The 12190-nt window shown below is 42.8% G+C and overlaps 1 protein-coding gene and 1 pseudogene across 15 annotated transcripts in view; both read left to right on the plus strand.

The window, feature by feature from the left end:
- LOC120593780 (protein CNPPD1-like) overlaps positions 1-4128 on the plus strand; it is a 79908-nt pseudogene extending 75780 nt beyond the window's left edge.
- A 796-nt stretch (positions 4129-4924) lies between these two features.
- Positions 4925-12190, plus strand: part of MAGI1 (membrane associated guanylate kinase, WW and PDZ domain containing 1) — a 544874-nt gene continuing 537608 nt past the window's right edge. For 12 of the 15 annotated variants that reach the window (XM_039851755.1, XM_039851757.1, XM_039851759.1 and 9 more), the window contains exon 1: positions 4926-5851. In XM_039851755.1, the coding sequence (XP_039707689.1) occupies positions 5539-5851 (313 nt within the window). In that variant the 5' untranslated portion in view covers positions 4926-5538. Of the gene's footprint in view, positions 5852-12190 lie in introns of all 15 variants that reach the window. The other 3 variants (XM_039851768.1, XM_039851769.1, XM_039851766.1) reach the window with 2 other exon arrangements.

Below are 12190 nucleotides of genomic sequence, written 5' to 3' on the forward strand. Positions count from 1 at the left end.
ACAGACTGAACTGTGTTGTGTGTGTGTGTGTGTGTGTGTGTGTGTGTGTGTATTTGTATTGACCAAAGTCTAGGAGGAGATACATCCAAATGTAAAAAGTCTTAATTTCGAATGTCTTAATTTAATGTTGCCTTTTTATTTATCTATTTTTTAAATTGTTCTGTAAAAACACATCAATATAGTATTTTTTTAAATACTGGCATTCTTTGTTTCAATGTGTATTTTCCTCTTCTCTCATTTAGTTCTGTTTTAGTGCAGTAAATTATTAAAGATATACAATAAGGAAGAAGAGAGTGAACATGTTCAATAATAAAATCCTGTATTAATTAAGCATCTGTCATGTTCATATTATTATATTTTCATAGAGTTGGTGGGAGATGGAATAAAAGAGATACAAATGTCTGTAATCAATAAAATGCAAATGTTCTATTTCCAAAAAAATTAACAATATAAACAGATATTTTCAATAGGATTATGTGGGATAACATTCTAGTTTGGGATTCTTAGTGTTTTATATGGCTGAATCATTTGGGAAATTTCAGGGGAGAGTCCCATAATAAATTCTTGGGTTTCTGGAACTATCATTGAATTTCAAGTCTTCCAGTTCCCAATATTCATTTTTCCCATGGAAGTGAACCACTACAGTAGCCAGGATTAAACTCTCTTTCTAGAGTTCCTTCTCTGGGGTATTAAGCTAATAATTCATATGTGATATCTTGAAAGGTTACAAGAATTAACTATTTGTTCTTACCTATCTGAAAGTACTAAAAGGACAAATACTATGGTCAGAGAAAACCACCCATCTGCCTCCCTGGAAGGAAAAGAACAAGTTATCAAGTGAATCATTAAAGTGCCACTGGGAGATGACTAAGAAAATGGCCCTCACTGCCATTTACCTTCCATCTGAACTAATGGTTTAAACTTCTTCTGTTGCTTTAAATCGCCTGTTTGGAGTCAGTAACTACTGAATATGTACAAAGTATTTATATTGATATCTATAAAATATGCCTCTTGATAACATTTTTCAGAAATTAAAAGATAACCAATTTATATGTTCTTCTTTGCCCCACAGCTGACCAACTTATTTCCCATCCTGACATTTTCAGAAAAATGAGGTAAAATACCACTTTAGACTGCAATTATAAATTTCTTTAATCACAACTGGAAAACTTTGGGAAGAGATGTATTTGGGAAAAAGAGAAGAAATGCACATTTTATATTCGTGGTTTATCCCACTTCCCCTTAGTGGAACTAACTATATGCAAATAAGATCTTAATTTGTGCAGAGCTTGTATTACAGTTTAGTTCTCATCTGAATCTACTGTGTTTATTAAGAGTTCATTGTTGAAATGCTAATGCAATAATGATATAAGGATGTTTGGCACATCACTGTATCACAGTCCACAGACCTCTAAACACTTTAGAAATGTTTGCAAAATAATTTTTACATTCCGGTAAATTATTCAATCTTCAGAGCTCACAGATGCGGGACAGGAGATTGGATTCCAGAGTAGAACACTATATTCCTTCAGATTAAAGGGATGAGATAGGAGGGTGACTTAATTAGTGTGCCTATACTATGTGGCAGAGTCAGGAGCCCCCAAAATGCTGTTACCCAAATTTGCTAAATGACAGGTGGCCACATCCTGCACTCTCCTAGTGCAGTGGTCTGAGCATGGGCTTTGGGTCATGCCTCTAGGTTGACATCCTAGCTTTATCATTTCTAAGCTTTTGAACAAGTTTCTTTACTTCCTTAGTTTCACTTTCCTCAATTGTAAAATCAAGGTCATTCATGGAAAATCAAGGCCATACCTACTTCACAAAGTTGTGATGATTAAATAAAATAATGTACATAATTATCCTGGCACACATGTTAGGCCTCAAAGTTAGGTATTTCAGAGTATTATATTCCCAATTGGAATGTATTACCAAAGTCATAGCCTAAGTGGGAGAAGCTAGAAAACTAGGATCTCACTTTACATCTCTTCATGAAAAATCTACTTCAAAGTGAGATAACTGTAAGCTCTTTCAAGAAAATGATCTATAACACCTTGGTTCTAGCCACCAAATCTAAATAGGCTTTGTATTAAAGGTCACATAGTATGCAGTTTAATGTCACACTTCATCCATTTCTTCAAGTATTCAATCAACAAGTACGTATGGTGAACATTCCACACAAGGCATGCGTTTAGGTGCTGAGGATTCAAAGTTTGGATAGAATAGGTGATTCTTGCCCTGAAGTTGCTTCCAGTCTGGGACATAGGAACTGAAGCAGGTGAGAGACTAGACAAAAAGGGTAAGAGGAAGAGAATTTGGGAACACCATAAACTTAGTGCCTGGAAATTGGCGGTCTTAGCTGCTTTGGAGGTTCAAAATACTTATGTCTTTGGATTATAAGACATTTTTTATATGTCTCTCCACCCTGCCCTCTGTACCCTCAGGTGTCCCTTCTTTTCTTGGGGTTATGCCACATCTAAAATCTGAAGTGTGCTAAATTCCAAGTTCTTTCCTGTTCTCAGTTACAACCTACCTGGAATCCTGGAAAGGAAAGATGGTGCAATGGAAGGAATCACAAAATACTTGGTCCTATCTATCCTTTGGACTCCTCTAGGTGGGAGCCAGAATCCAATGGTGAGGTAGGGAGGAAATCACTAATTTTAGGCAGATGGGGGTATGGAGGAATGCTTGGCAAACAATCAGACTGCTAGAATATGGAGTGGGGAAGCAGGGAAACACACAAGGTAAAGCTTACAAGTGATTTATTCGTAGGGGAATCTGTGACTCCACTCTAAGGTGGTATGCAAAAATGAGTATTTTTGTGGGGAGATCCTTTCAAAAAATACTCGTGCGTCAATTAGGTACCAGGCACTGTTTTAGGAACTGCGAATATATCAATAAACCTAAATGCCAAAGTTCTCTGCCACCCCTAGAGCTTACACTCTAGAGGAAAATGTGGACCATAGAATTATACTCCAAAAGGGTCTGATATAAAAAATGCTTAGGAATCAAGATGCCAGACCTCTGGTCCTCAATATTATGTACCAGCACCGCTTAAGGGGAACCTTAAATGTCTTGAGATTCTGATGGGCTGGATCGTTGCTTGTGCTTGGGAAGGGACATTTTGAAACTCCCACTCATTTTGAACCAGTCAAGTTTGAAGTATACTGATTGCTTCTGAGAAAAGAGGATGGAGATGAAGTTTCCCTAAGAGCCAAGGGAAATTGGCTGCCTCCTTCTTTTACAAATACTACAAGGCAATGGGATTTTCAGTTTTGGATATCCCAAGAGAAAAGCATCAACATTTTTCCGTATTTTTATTAGCTTAGATAGCACTCTCCAAATAGTGTTTTAAAATATTTAAATGTATTCTTATATATTTTAAGCTTTAGGAATGAGAGGAGAAATTATCATCATCATGTAAATTGAAACCCCAAATGATTTCCCAATTCTTTCTCCAAATACTAATACTAGTAATAACAGTATAAGTTTTCATTATACGCCACTTTACAAGTATTCACTTTACAAGCTGAGCACTTTACAAGTATTCGCCCATGTCATATTCCCTGGAACCTTGTGGGGTACTGTTATACTCAACAGGGGAAAAACTAAGGCTCAGAAGGGTTACGGAGCTTGCTCAAACTCACACAGAAATTGGACCAGTGAGACCCTAAACCCAGAGGCCGCATCTCAACCCTGGGAGCTGCGGCATCCCATCCTTTCTGAGTCTCTTCCGCTCACTTCCCTTACTTAGCACTTAGAATCTCGCCTGTGACTAAAGATGAGCAAACAAGATATAAGTCACTGACGAAGAAAAATTGCTTGGGCGGATTTCGGAGTATTTGGGGAGGGAATCCTTCCTGGTGCAGGGTCTTTCTGTTGGCAGCTCCGGAGCTCTTTCCTAAACCTAGACGGGACAGCTACTCCGTCTACCCCCGCCCCTGGGCGGCGCCAGAGGCGGCACCGACCTTCGGGCTGCGCATGGCGAGAGGTGCCTGCCGCACCCACACCCCCGCGGGCGCCAGGACGCGGGTGCAGATCCCAGACGCTGGGGTGATCTTTATCTCCTGGCCCCCGGGCAGGGCCGCAGGCTTCGCGGCTCAGCTAGGAACTGGAGCCCGGCACAGATGACTGACTCCAGAAGTCTTTGCTGGAAAGGCAGTTAAAAAGCCCTTTTAGGTTGAAGACCCGAAACCCCTCTAACCTTATTGATTTCTTTCTATTGATTTCTCGGCTATAGTTTTCTCTGCGTACTAAAAAGTTGCCCCCAAAGTTCCAGGGTGTGGGTATGCGTGTATGTAGGGGGAGCGTGTGTCACTCAACGGGGATCCCAGTTGGGAGGCTTAGGGGATCCTCACCGCCCACCTACTCAGGGCCCCAGAGACGCAGGCAAGCCCCGCTCCAGGACCCAAATGCACAGAGGCAGTGCAGTTGCAAGCGGGGAGCAGACCGCTGCCTCTGGGTCAGGCATAAGGGTATTAGAGGGAAATGCAGCAGGGGTGGGGTGGGGCGCAGGCGGCGGACAAGCTGGGTTAGGTGACTCACAGCGTGGCCTGTCACTGGCCGAGGGCGATTAGGAGGCTTAGGCCGGCGTAAGTGCGTGAGTGTGCGTGAGTGTGAGGCGAGGGTGAATGTGAGTCTCCCCAACCCCCACCAGTTTGAAATGGTTTTAAAATGCTAGATTGCCCATGTTTCAAAAGTTGCAAACAGTTGGAGTAAAACACGTGAGCGTCCCCCTAGCTTCAAAGGGATTTGCTGCGTCTAGGGCACTGAAAGAAAAGAAGTAATAAGAGGGGCATACGAAAAGGGGGTAACTTGTCTTCCCCCGGAAGGTCGGTTTTAGGACCCAACGGGAAGCACATTGGAATCTCTCCCTTCGGGGAGGAGAGGTGGGGCGGGCCGGCCGGCGGCGACCACGGGGCGCATGCGCGCGCGTTTTCTCTCGCCGGCCGCTGCGCTCGGCCGCGCGGAATAGAATGAACTGTAACAAAACAAGCAGAGCCTTTGTATCTGCTTAAAGGGGCCGCAGGCACTTCCCTCCTGTCTCCCCCCCCCCCGCTCCGCTTCAGCGTCTCCAGGGCTCCCAGCAACTGTCTGGAAGGGCTTCCCTCACCCTCAGGAACAGCCCGCCAGCGAGGAAAGGCGAACCAGGCGGGAGGTAAAGAGGAGATTCCGCATCTCTAAGAGGCAAGGAAGGAAGGAAGGAAGGAAAAAAATAACCCAAGCGGCACAGAGTGGACTCTGGTCTGGGAGAGCACGGTCGGGCGCCGGAACGTGGACCAAGAAGCACTGGAATGCAAACAAAGCTCGCGGGCGCCTGTGCAGGGCTCGCGGGGAAGCCCAGAAAGTTTGTTTTATGATGGCTTGAGTGCGCGAGTGTGTTCAGGGGAGCGAGGCTGCCAAGTTTCTCTCTCCCGTTGCGTTATTTGCGGGGAGATGGCTCTCCCATGAACGAGCGGTGGCTTGGGGGCTCGTGCTGTGGGGGGCACCTGTCTCTCATTTTATTATTTTTTTGGGGGGGTAGGAGAGGTGTAACTCGTCATGTCGAAAGTGATCCAGAAGAAGAATCACTGGACTAGCAAGGTTCACGAATGCACCGTGAAGCGGGGACCCCAGGGCGAGCTGGGGGTGACGGTGCTAGGGGGCGCGGAGAACGGGGAGTTTCCGTATGTTGGAGCGGTGGCAGCGTTGGAGGCGACGGGGCTTCCCGGCGGCGGCGAGGGCCCTAGGCTGGGCGAGGGGGAGCTGCTTCTGGAGGTGCAGGGGATCCGGGTGTCCGGCTTGCCCCGCTATGACGTGCTGGGAGTCATCGACAGCTGCAAGGAGGCCGTCACCTTCAAAGCCGTCAGACAAGGTAAGACGGGACGCGCCTCTGAGAGGCACCGAGAAAAGGGCAGCGGCCTGCGCATTGACCGCTATCCCCCACCCTGCATCCCCCAAATCTAGATTTCCCGCTTTCCTCCTGCGAGCGCAGTTTACAGGGGAAATTGAGGCCGTGCGCCCTGTGGTGGTGAAATACACAAAGTTGTAGAGAGATTGCGGGTTGTTTGCCCACCTGCGTTAGAAAGAGGGGTTTGGATTTGCGTTGAGAAACGGAGAGACTTTTCGCAGGCCTGGTTTGCCAACCTGTTATTTCAGCCACCGAGTACAGCGCAGCTTCGCCTGCATCTGGAGGAGAGTTGGGGGACCGAGGTTGGGGCAAAGTGGAGGCTCTCCTGGCTCCTTGGGGGAGTGATGCAGCAGGGCGGAGCTGCGTTCTTTTGCCACTTGTCTGTTTCCAGACCTAGAGAATGGGTATGAACTAGGAGAGGGTTTGTGGTTATTGGATCTCCTCCATCAGAAAATCGCCGTTACCTCGCAACCCTCCAGGTGGGTTGGGGGCGCCGGAGGAACCTCTTAAGCCGGCCGCCTGAAGATCCTGTATTCACCCCACAGCTGGATGACGCATGTCTACACCGTTCCGCTCAGCACCAGGCTTGGCGGGGGCTGGGGGGAGGAAAAGGAGGGGTATTTCTCTCTCAGCGCGAATCAAGCCCAAGTGTACGCAGCCACCAGCATCACCACCGTCACCATCACCAACATCATTACTGATGATGGTAATGATAGCTACTCTTCATTCTTAGCTTACTACGTGCCAGACTCTGTGTAAAATGCTTCCCTTGCACTATCTTGTTGTGATTCACAACAATTCTGAGGAGTGAGTTGTTCTATAAACCCCGTGTTGCAGATAAGAAAACTGGGACTGACATTGGTTAAGTTACTTGCCCCAGGTCACACAGATATCAAAATGAGGGTTTGAGCCCTTGCTACAGAGCCTTAAGCACTGAGGAGGAAGAAATGGGGGCCTGACTCTTGTGAACTCATGAGGAGGGGGTTGAAGCAAATTCTCAGAAGCCTGTAGGGGAGTGATGACCTCTTTGATGGTTGCTAGTGGTGGGAAGTCTCTTACATCTCAAGTGGTGCAAGCAAGGGGTTGTCCTGTCCAACAGAAAAGGACTCGATTTCCTTAAAGAGATCCCTTGTATTACCAAGTGCCATGACACACTTTCTCTCTCCCTTAAAAGCACTAGAGGAGATGGCAAAGTTGAATGTGGTAAAAAGTTCCCATGTGTGCATGCTGTTCTGGAAGGGCAACAGCAGCTGGAGGAATGTGTCAAAGGAAAAAAGGGCTGGGTTGGTTTAGGCTGATCCTCTCTTAGAAACAGGCCTGTTGCAGATGAAACAGAGGAGGGGGCCAGGGAAAATAGACCGGCTTTTTAGTTTTGGGAACTGAGGGGCGGACACTTAGTTATGGAAAGCTTCTTCCATTTATGTCCACATCTTCCACTTGGACACCTCCTCCAGAAAGCCTTCTAGCATCCAGCCAGATAGAACAAATCCTTTCTTCTCTGGGATCCCCTAAATGTGTACCTTGTGGTTTTTTTTACTTATTCTAAACTGTGAATTAGATATCTCCCCTCATTTCCATAGAAGGTGGTAAGCTTACTAAAGGGAGAGACTGTGTTTCCTTCATTAAACATCTCCCCAGGCTTTGCTTGAGGACCAATACAGAGCCAGACCTGAGAATGTGTCCTCATCTCTACACTAGCTTTCTTGAGGGTATTGCATAAGCTAATAAGTGGAAAGTATGTGGAACAGTGCCTGACACTCAATAGTAACTGCTCAATAAAGATGAGCTATTATTGTTATATTTAAATCGAATGTGAGCAGTTATTTATTTCTAAGCCTAGCTTTTAGTGTCAGGAACATGTATTTATTAATTTAATGCCAGTACCTAGATTATCATGACTTGATAAAACTGTAGAGAAAATACTGTGTCAAAGCATTTGATGGGACTAGCTCCAGGTCTCAGTTCAGGGGCATTTTGGAGAAAGGGATGGAGGAAGGACAGCCAAGGGTACCATTTACTGGTGTCTAATGGGTCTTGTGTGGGAGCTTTTTCAGAGTGCAAGATGCTGCATGTGGTTGAACCTCTTCCTCCTACCAGTTTTCAAAGATCCTGGAGGCATTGTCCCAGGGCTGCCTAATCATGGATTTTAGAAAGGGTTGGTCAAATAATCAAGCAGGGTATGTGTGTGTGTGTGTGTGTGTGTGTGTGTGTATGTGTGTGTGTGTAAATCTACTTGTTCTCCTTGTAGTGGGATAGAATAAAGATGTGAATGGGGACACTAGAATGGCCTGGAATCCACTACAAAGTGAAAGCTACTGTTTCATATGATAATTACATGGGCATAGTTAGTCTTCTAATGTCTTCATTATAGAAAAATGGCACTAGAAAGCATTTCACTGGTCTTCGGTTCCCTATTTATATCGAGAATATGATTTAAATTATATGACTGAATGGCTCTTATTGTGTCTTCATTACTGTGTTTTAAACATATTCGATAGGCTCATACTCACTATATGGTAAAGGAAAATGTTACTTTTGTGTTGTCTGTACCCTGAACTAGCCACTCCCAGGAACATGGGTCACTCTAGGTGCTGTCTGCATGAAAATGTCACGGTTTTCTTGTGGGAGAAAATTCTGCTGTTTCTATTTCACGACGGCTCTCTGGAAAGATGCACAGACAAAAATAGTCTATAGCAAATGGTATTATATGAAGCAGGACTGGATTGTGAAGGAATCAAGGTAAATGGATCTACCAGGTTGGAGTTCGTTCATTTTATCACCAAGTGCCTAACAAAATTTACATATACATATGTATGCTATATAAAATGTGTTATTTTCTCTATATAATAAAGCATATATGTATACTTTATAAGTATATATTTATCTATAGTAAAATGCACAGATCTTAAGGATATAGTTTGATGAGTTTTGACCAGTGCATATACTTCTATTATATTCACCCAAATCAAGATATAGATCATTTCCATGAACTCAGAAATTTCCCTCCTATTCCTTTCTAGTCATTTTCCCCCATCTCCTCCAGAGGCAAAGGCTGTTTGGTTTCTTTCACCATGGATTAGTTTTGTCTATTATTGAAGTTCATATGGATGAAATAGTGCAGTATGTGTTTCTTTGTGTCTGGCTTTTTTTATTCAAAATATTTTGGAGATTTTGTATTGTGTGTGCACCATTGTTCTTTTTTATTGTTGAGTAGTATTCCATTGTATACATATACCAGTTTTTTTAGTTTTGTTCGTCAGTGGACATTTGGACTTTATGATTTATTGGCCATTGAATAATAGGTATATGAATAACTATATGAACAAAGCTGCTCTAAATATACCAATCGCTCCACATCTTTGCCGATCTTAGATCTTGTCTTTTGAATTTTAGCCATTCTAGCATATGTGAAAAAAGGAAAGAGTTATTAAGGAAACTTTGCTATAGGAAGTAGTTAGTATTTACTAAGGACTTGCTTTAGAATGTGCCAGGCCCTTGGCTAAGTTAGTACTTTCTTTCATTCTTTATTCCTTATACTGGGACTCAGATGTTAGAAATTGAGGTCCAGAGAGTTTGGGTGGCTTTTCCAAGGGTCATACACAGCTGCTTGGAACTCAGCTGTGTTGGTCTCCAAAACTCATACTATTCTTGGGTCAGTGGGTCTCAAAGTAGGGTCCCCAGATCAGTGGCATTAATATAGCCTGGGAACTGGTTAGATATGCAAATTCTCAGGCTTCCCCTTACCTGCTACTGATTCTGAAACTCATGGGGATGGAGCCTGTGGGGTACTTTTAACATGCCCTCAGGTGATGCTGATGCATGCTTAATTTTGAGAACTACTGTCCTAAGGTGTCAACTGACCTTGAGAATGTTGCATCAGATGAGGCAGGTGACCTGGGTTCTAGTTCTGCCAGCTAACATTGTCATCTCTGGCAAGTCACCCTCTTTGGACCTAAGTTTCTTCATGCCAGAAATAAGTGGACGTGCACTCAAAATACAGCAATTCCATGAATAATGCAGACTCCAGAAGTTTAAAATGGTGTGATTGTAGTTTCCCAAACTGGTAATATTATAGGTCATGCTTACATATTTTTGTAGGTGAATTTTGTGGTTTTGTAAATTACTCAGGAACCAAAACTGTCCTTCCACTTTTTTTTGAGATGGAATGGAGACAATAAATAAGACACAATATAAAAACCACAATACCACTACCAGGCCTTTCCCTCACGGTAATGAGGGAATTATGACCGCATACAATTGAATATAGTTCTTTGTGCCCTTCTTTGTTTTATTTTGATCTTATGTGTTTATTTTGACCAATTGGAATATGTTACAACAGTTCTGTAACAGAATAATTCTGTTCTTATTTTAAAACAGTGCGTGGTCTTTCTTGGTTTCCCACAAATTCTGCTTCAGGATCTCTGGGATTGCTTTTTCTTTTCCCCTACATGGTCACAATATTGACTCCTCTCCTCAGTATCGCTTGGAAGAGAACTTCATTGAGCTCTTCATCTGGTGGTGTGTTGCTAAATGCTTAACAACCAAATTCTGGTAAAGGGGTGACCCTGATTCGTAGTATAACTAGAGTAGGGAAGAGATGCATATAATCAGTTCTCCAGAGCCAGTGTGAGCTGGCCCCAGCACTCCACTGACTCTATTTAAGATAGTTTGGTGAGCCATGTGCCATCCCCTCATCCTGTTTTGTTGTCTTCATAGTCTTGTCACAATTTCACATTATCTTATGTTTCTTCTTTATAGTTTGTCTTTCCTTCCACTAGAATGTAAGGTCCTTGAAAACAAGCAGCTTTACCCACTTGTTCACCCATCTATTTCCCAGTGCCTAAAATAGTACCTGGCAGATCATAGGTGCTCACTAAAGTTTGTTGGATGCGTGAATGAATTTTCTCAGTGTTGCTTCTTACTCAGGCGATAAGTTCAGACTAGACCATCTTCAACATCTTTCCCCCTTTTCTCCCTATTCATCTTTTATTTCTTCTCATTTGGATCATAATATGTTCATTTTCTCATCACCAGATCTTTCATTCAGCTGGTTTCTTGTGTCTAATAATTTATACCGAGCTATAAATGAATGAATGAATGAATGAATGGCTAAAAAAGCTTAATGAATTATATTTAAGTATTTCTGCCTGTTGACTCTAACTGGAGTTTAAGAAGTGAAATTTTAAATGTTCAGCAGGCAGGATGATAAGGGGTTTATCTGTTTTCTGTTGATGAAGGACTTGCTGTATGTTAAGATCCATAAGAATGACACTTTACCTCTTGTTTTCTCTGTGTACAGTTTTTCCAGCCAAATAAGATTTTCCAAGCAAATAAGATCTTTGCTGCAGAAAAGTCTGATTTTTATCCTTTCTTGCTCTTAAATTGTGTTTTGTGTGTATATATATTATATATATATACATACACAAACTTAAACTTTCAAAAGATCAATCTGTTTTTGTTCTTGGTGCCAAAAGACCATTCTCTGAAGGGTATTTTTAGGTTATACTATGGAACATTCCACAGTTTTTACAAAAAATAATGCAAGGACAGGCAACCCAACTGTGCATTGTTTCCAGTGGTCACCCTTTGCCAATGGCTGAGCTACTTAAAAATAGATTAACTTGACCTTATGATGCAATGGCATGCAGTTGGCTCACTGCATTTGTTGGCATTCATTCTCCGACTAGTTTTGGATGGCAGAATTGATGATATCCACCAAGGGGAATTAAGTGGTTTATAAGCGAAAACATTCTGACATCTCCTTACCACAAGGGTTTACATGAAGGATGTTGCTTTATAAACGATGGTTATTTAATGCAAAACACCAGTATCTGATGTTAGTGGTCTCTTCCTTGAGTTTGTATATATGTGTAACAGGATATACTGATTTTGTATACACTGAGAATAAAAGCTGTCAAATTCGTTAAGGGCTGACATTCACATCCTAAAAATGTAGGTTACTGCGTTCCTGTCTGTCTTTATGCAGCTCATATGTGAGATCTATAACCTTGAAAAACCCCCGGTAAACACTGGAGCTTTCCTATACTTCATCCCTATGGATGTCTGCATCTATGTAGTATTTCTTGTGAATTTGTTTCGGTATTTCCATAGCTGAACCCCCATGGATATCAAGGACATGCCTATATCATCTTGACTTCTGGTTTATAGTAAAGTGTCCTAGGGAGGGTCCAGTGTCTTCTGGGTGTCAACTTTTCTGAAGGCATGTAGTGAAATTAGAAAACATAGCTTGAACAATGTCTTCATGATTAAATAATAATCTCTTTTTATAGCTAAATAGTTAAA

The sequence above is a fragment of the Pteropus medius genome, unplaced genomic scaffold, assembly GCF_902729225.1.
Source record: "Pteropus medius unplaced genomic scaffold, Ma_sr-lr_union100, whole genome shotgun sequence".
NCBI lineage: Eukaryota > Metazoa > Chordata > Mammalia > Chiroptera > Pteropodidae > Pteropus > Pteropus medius.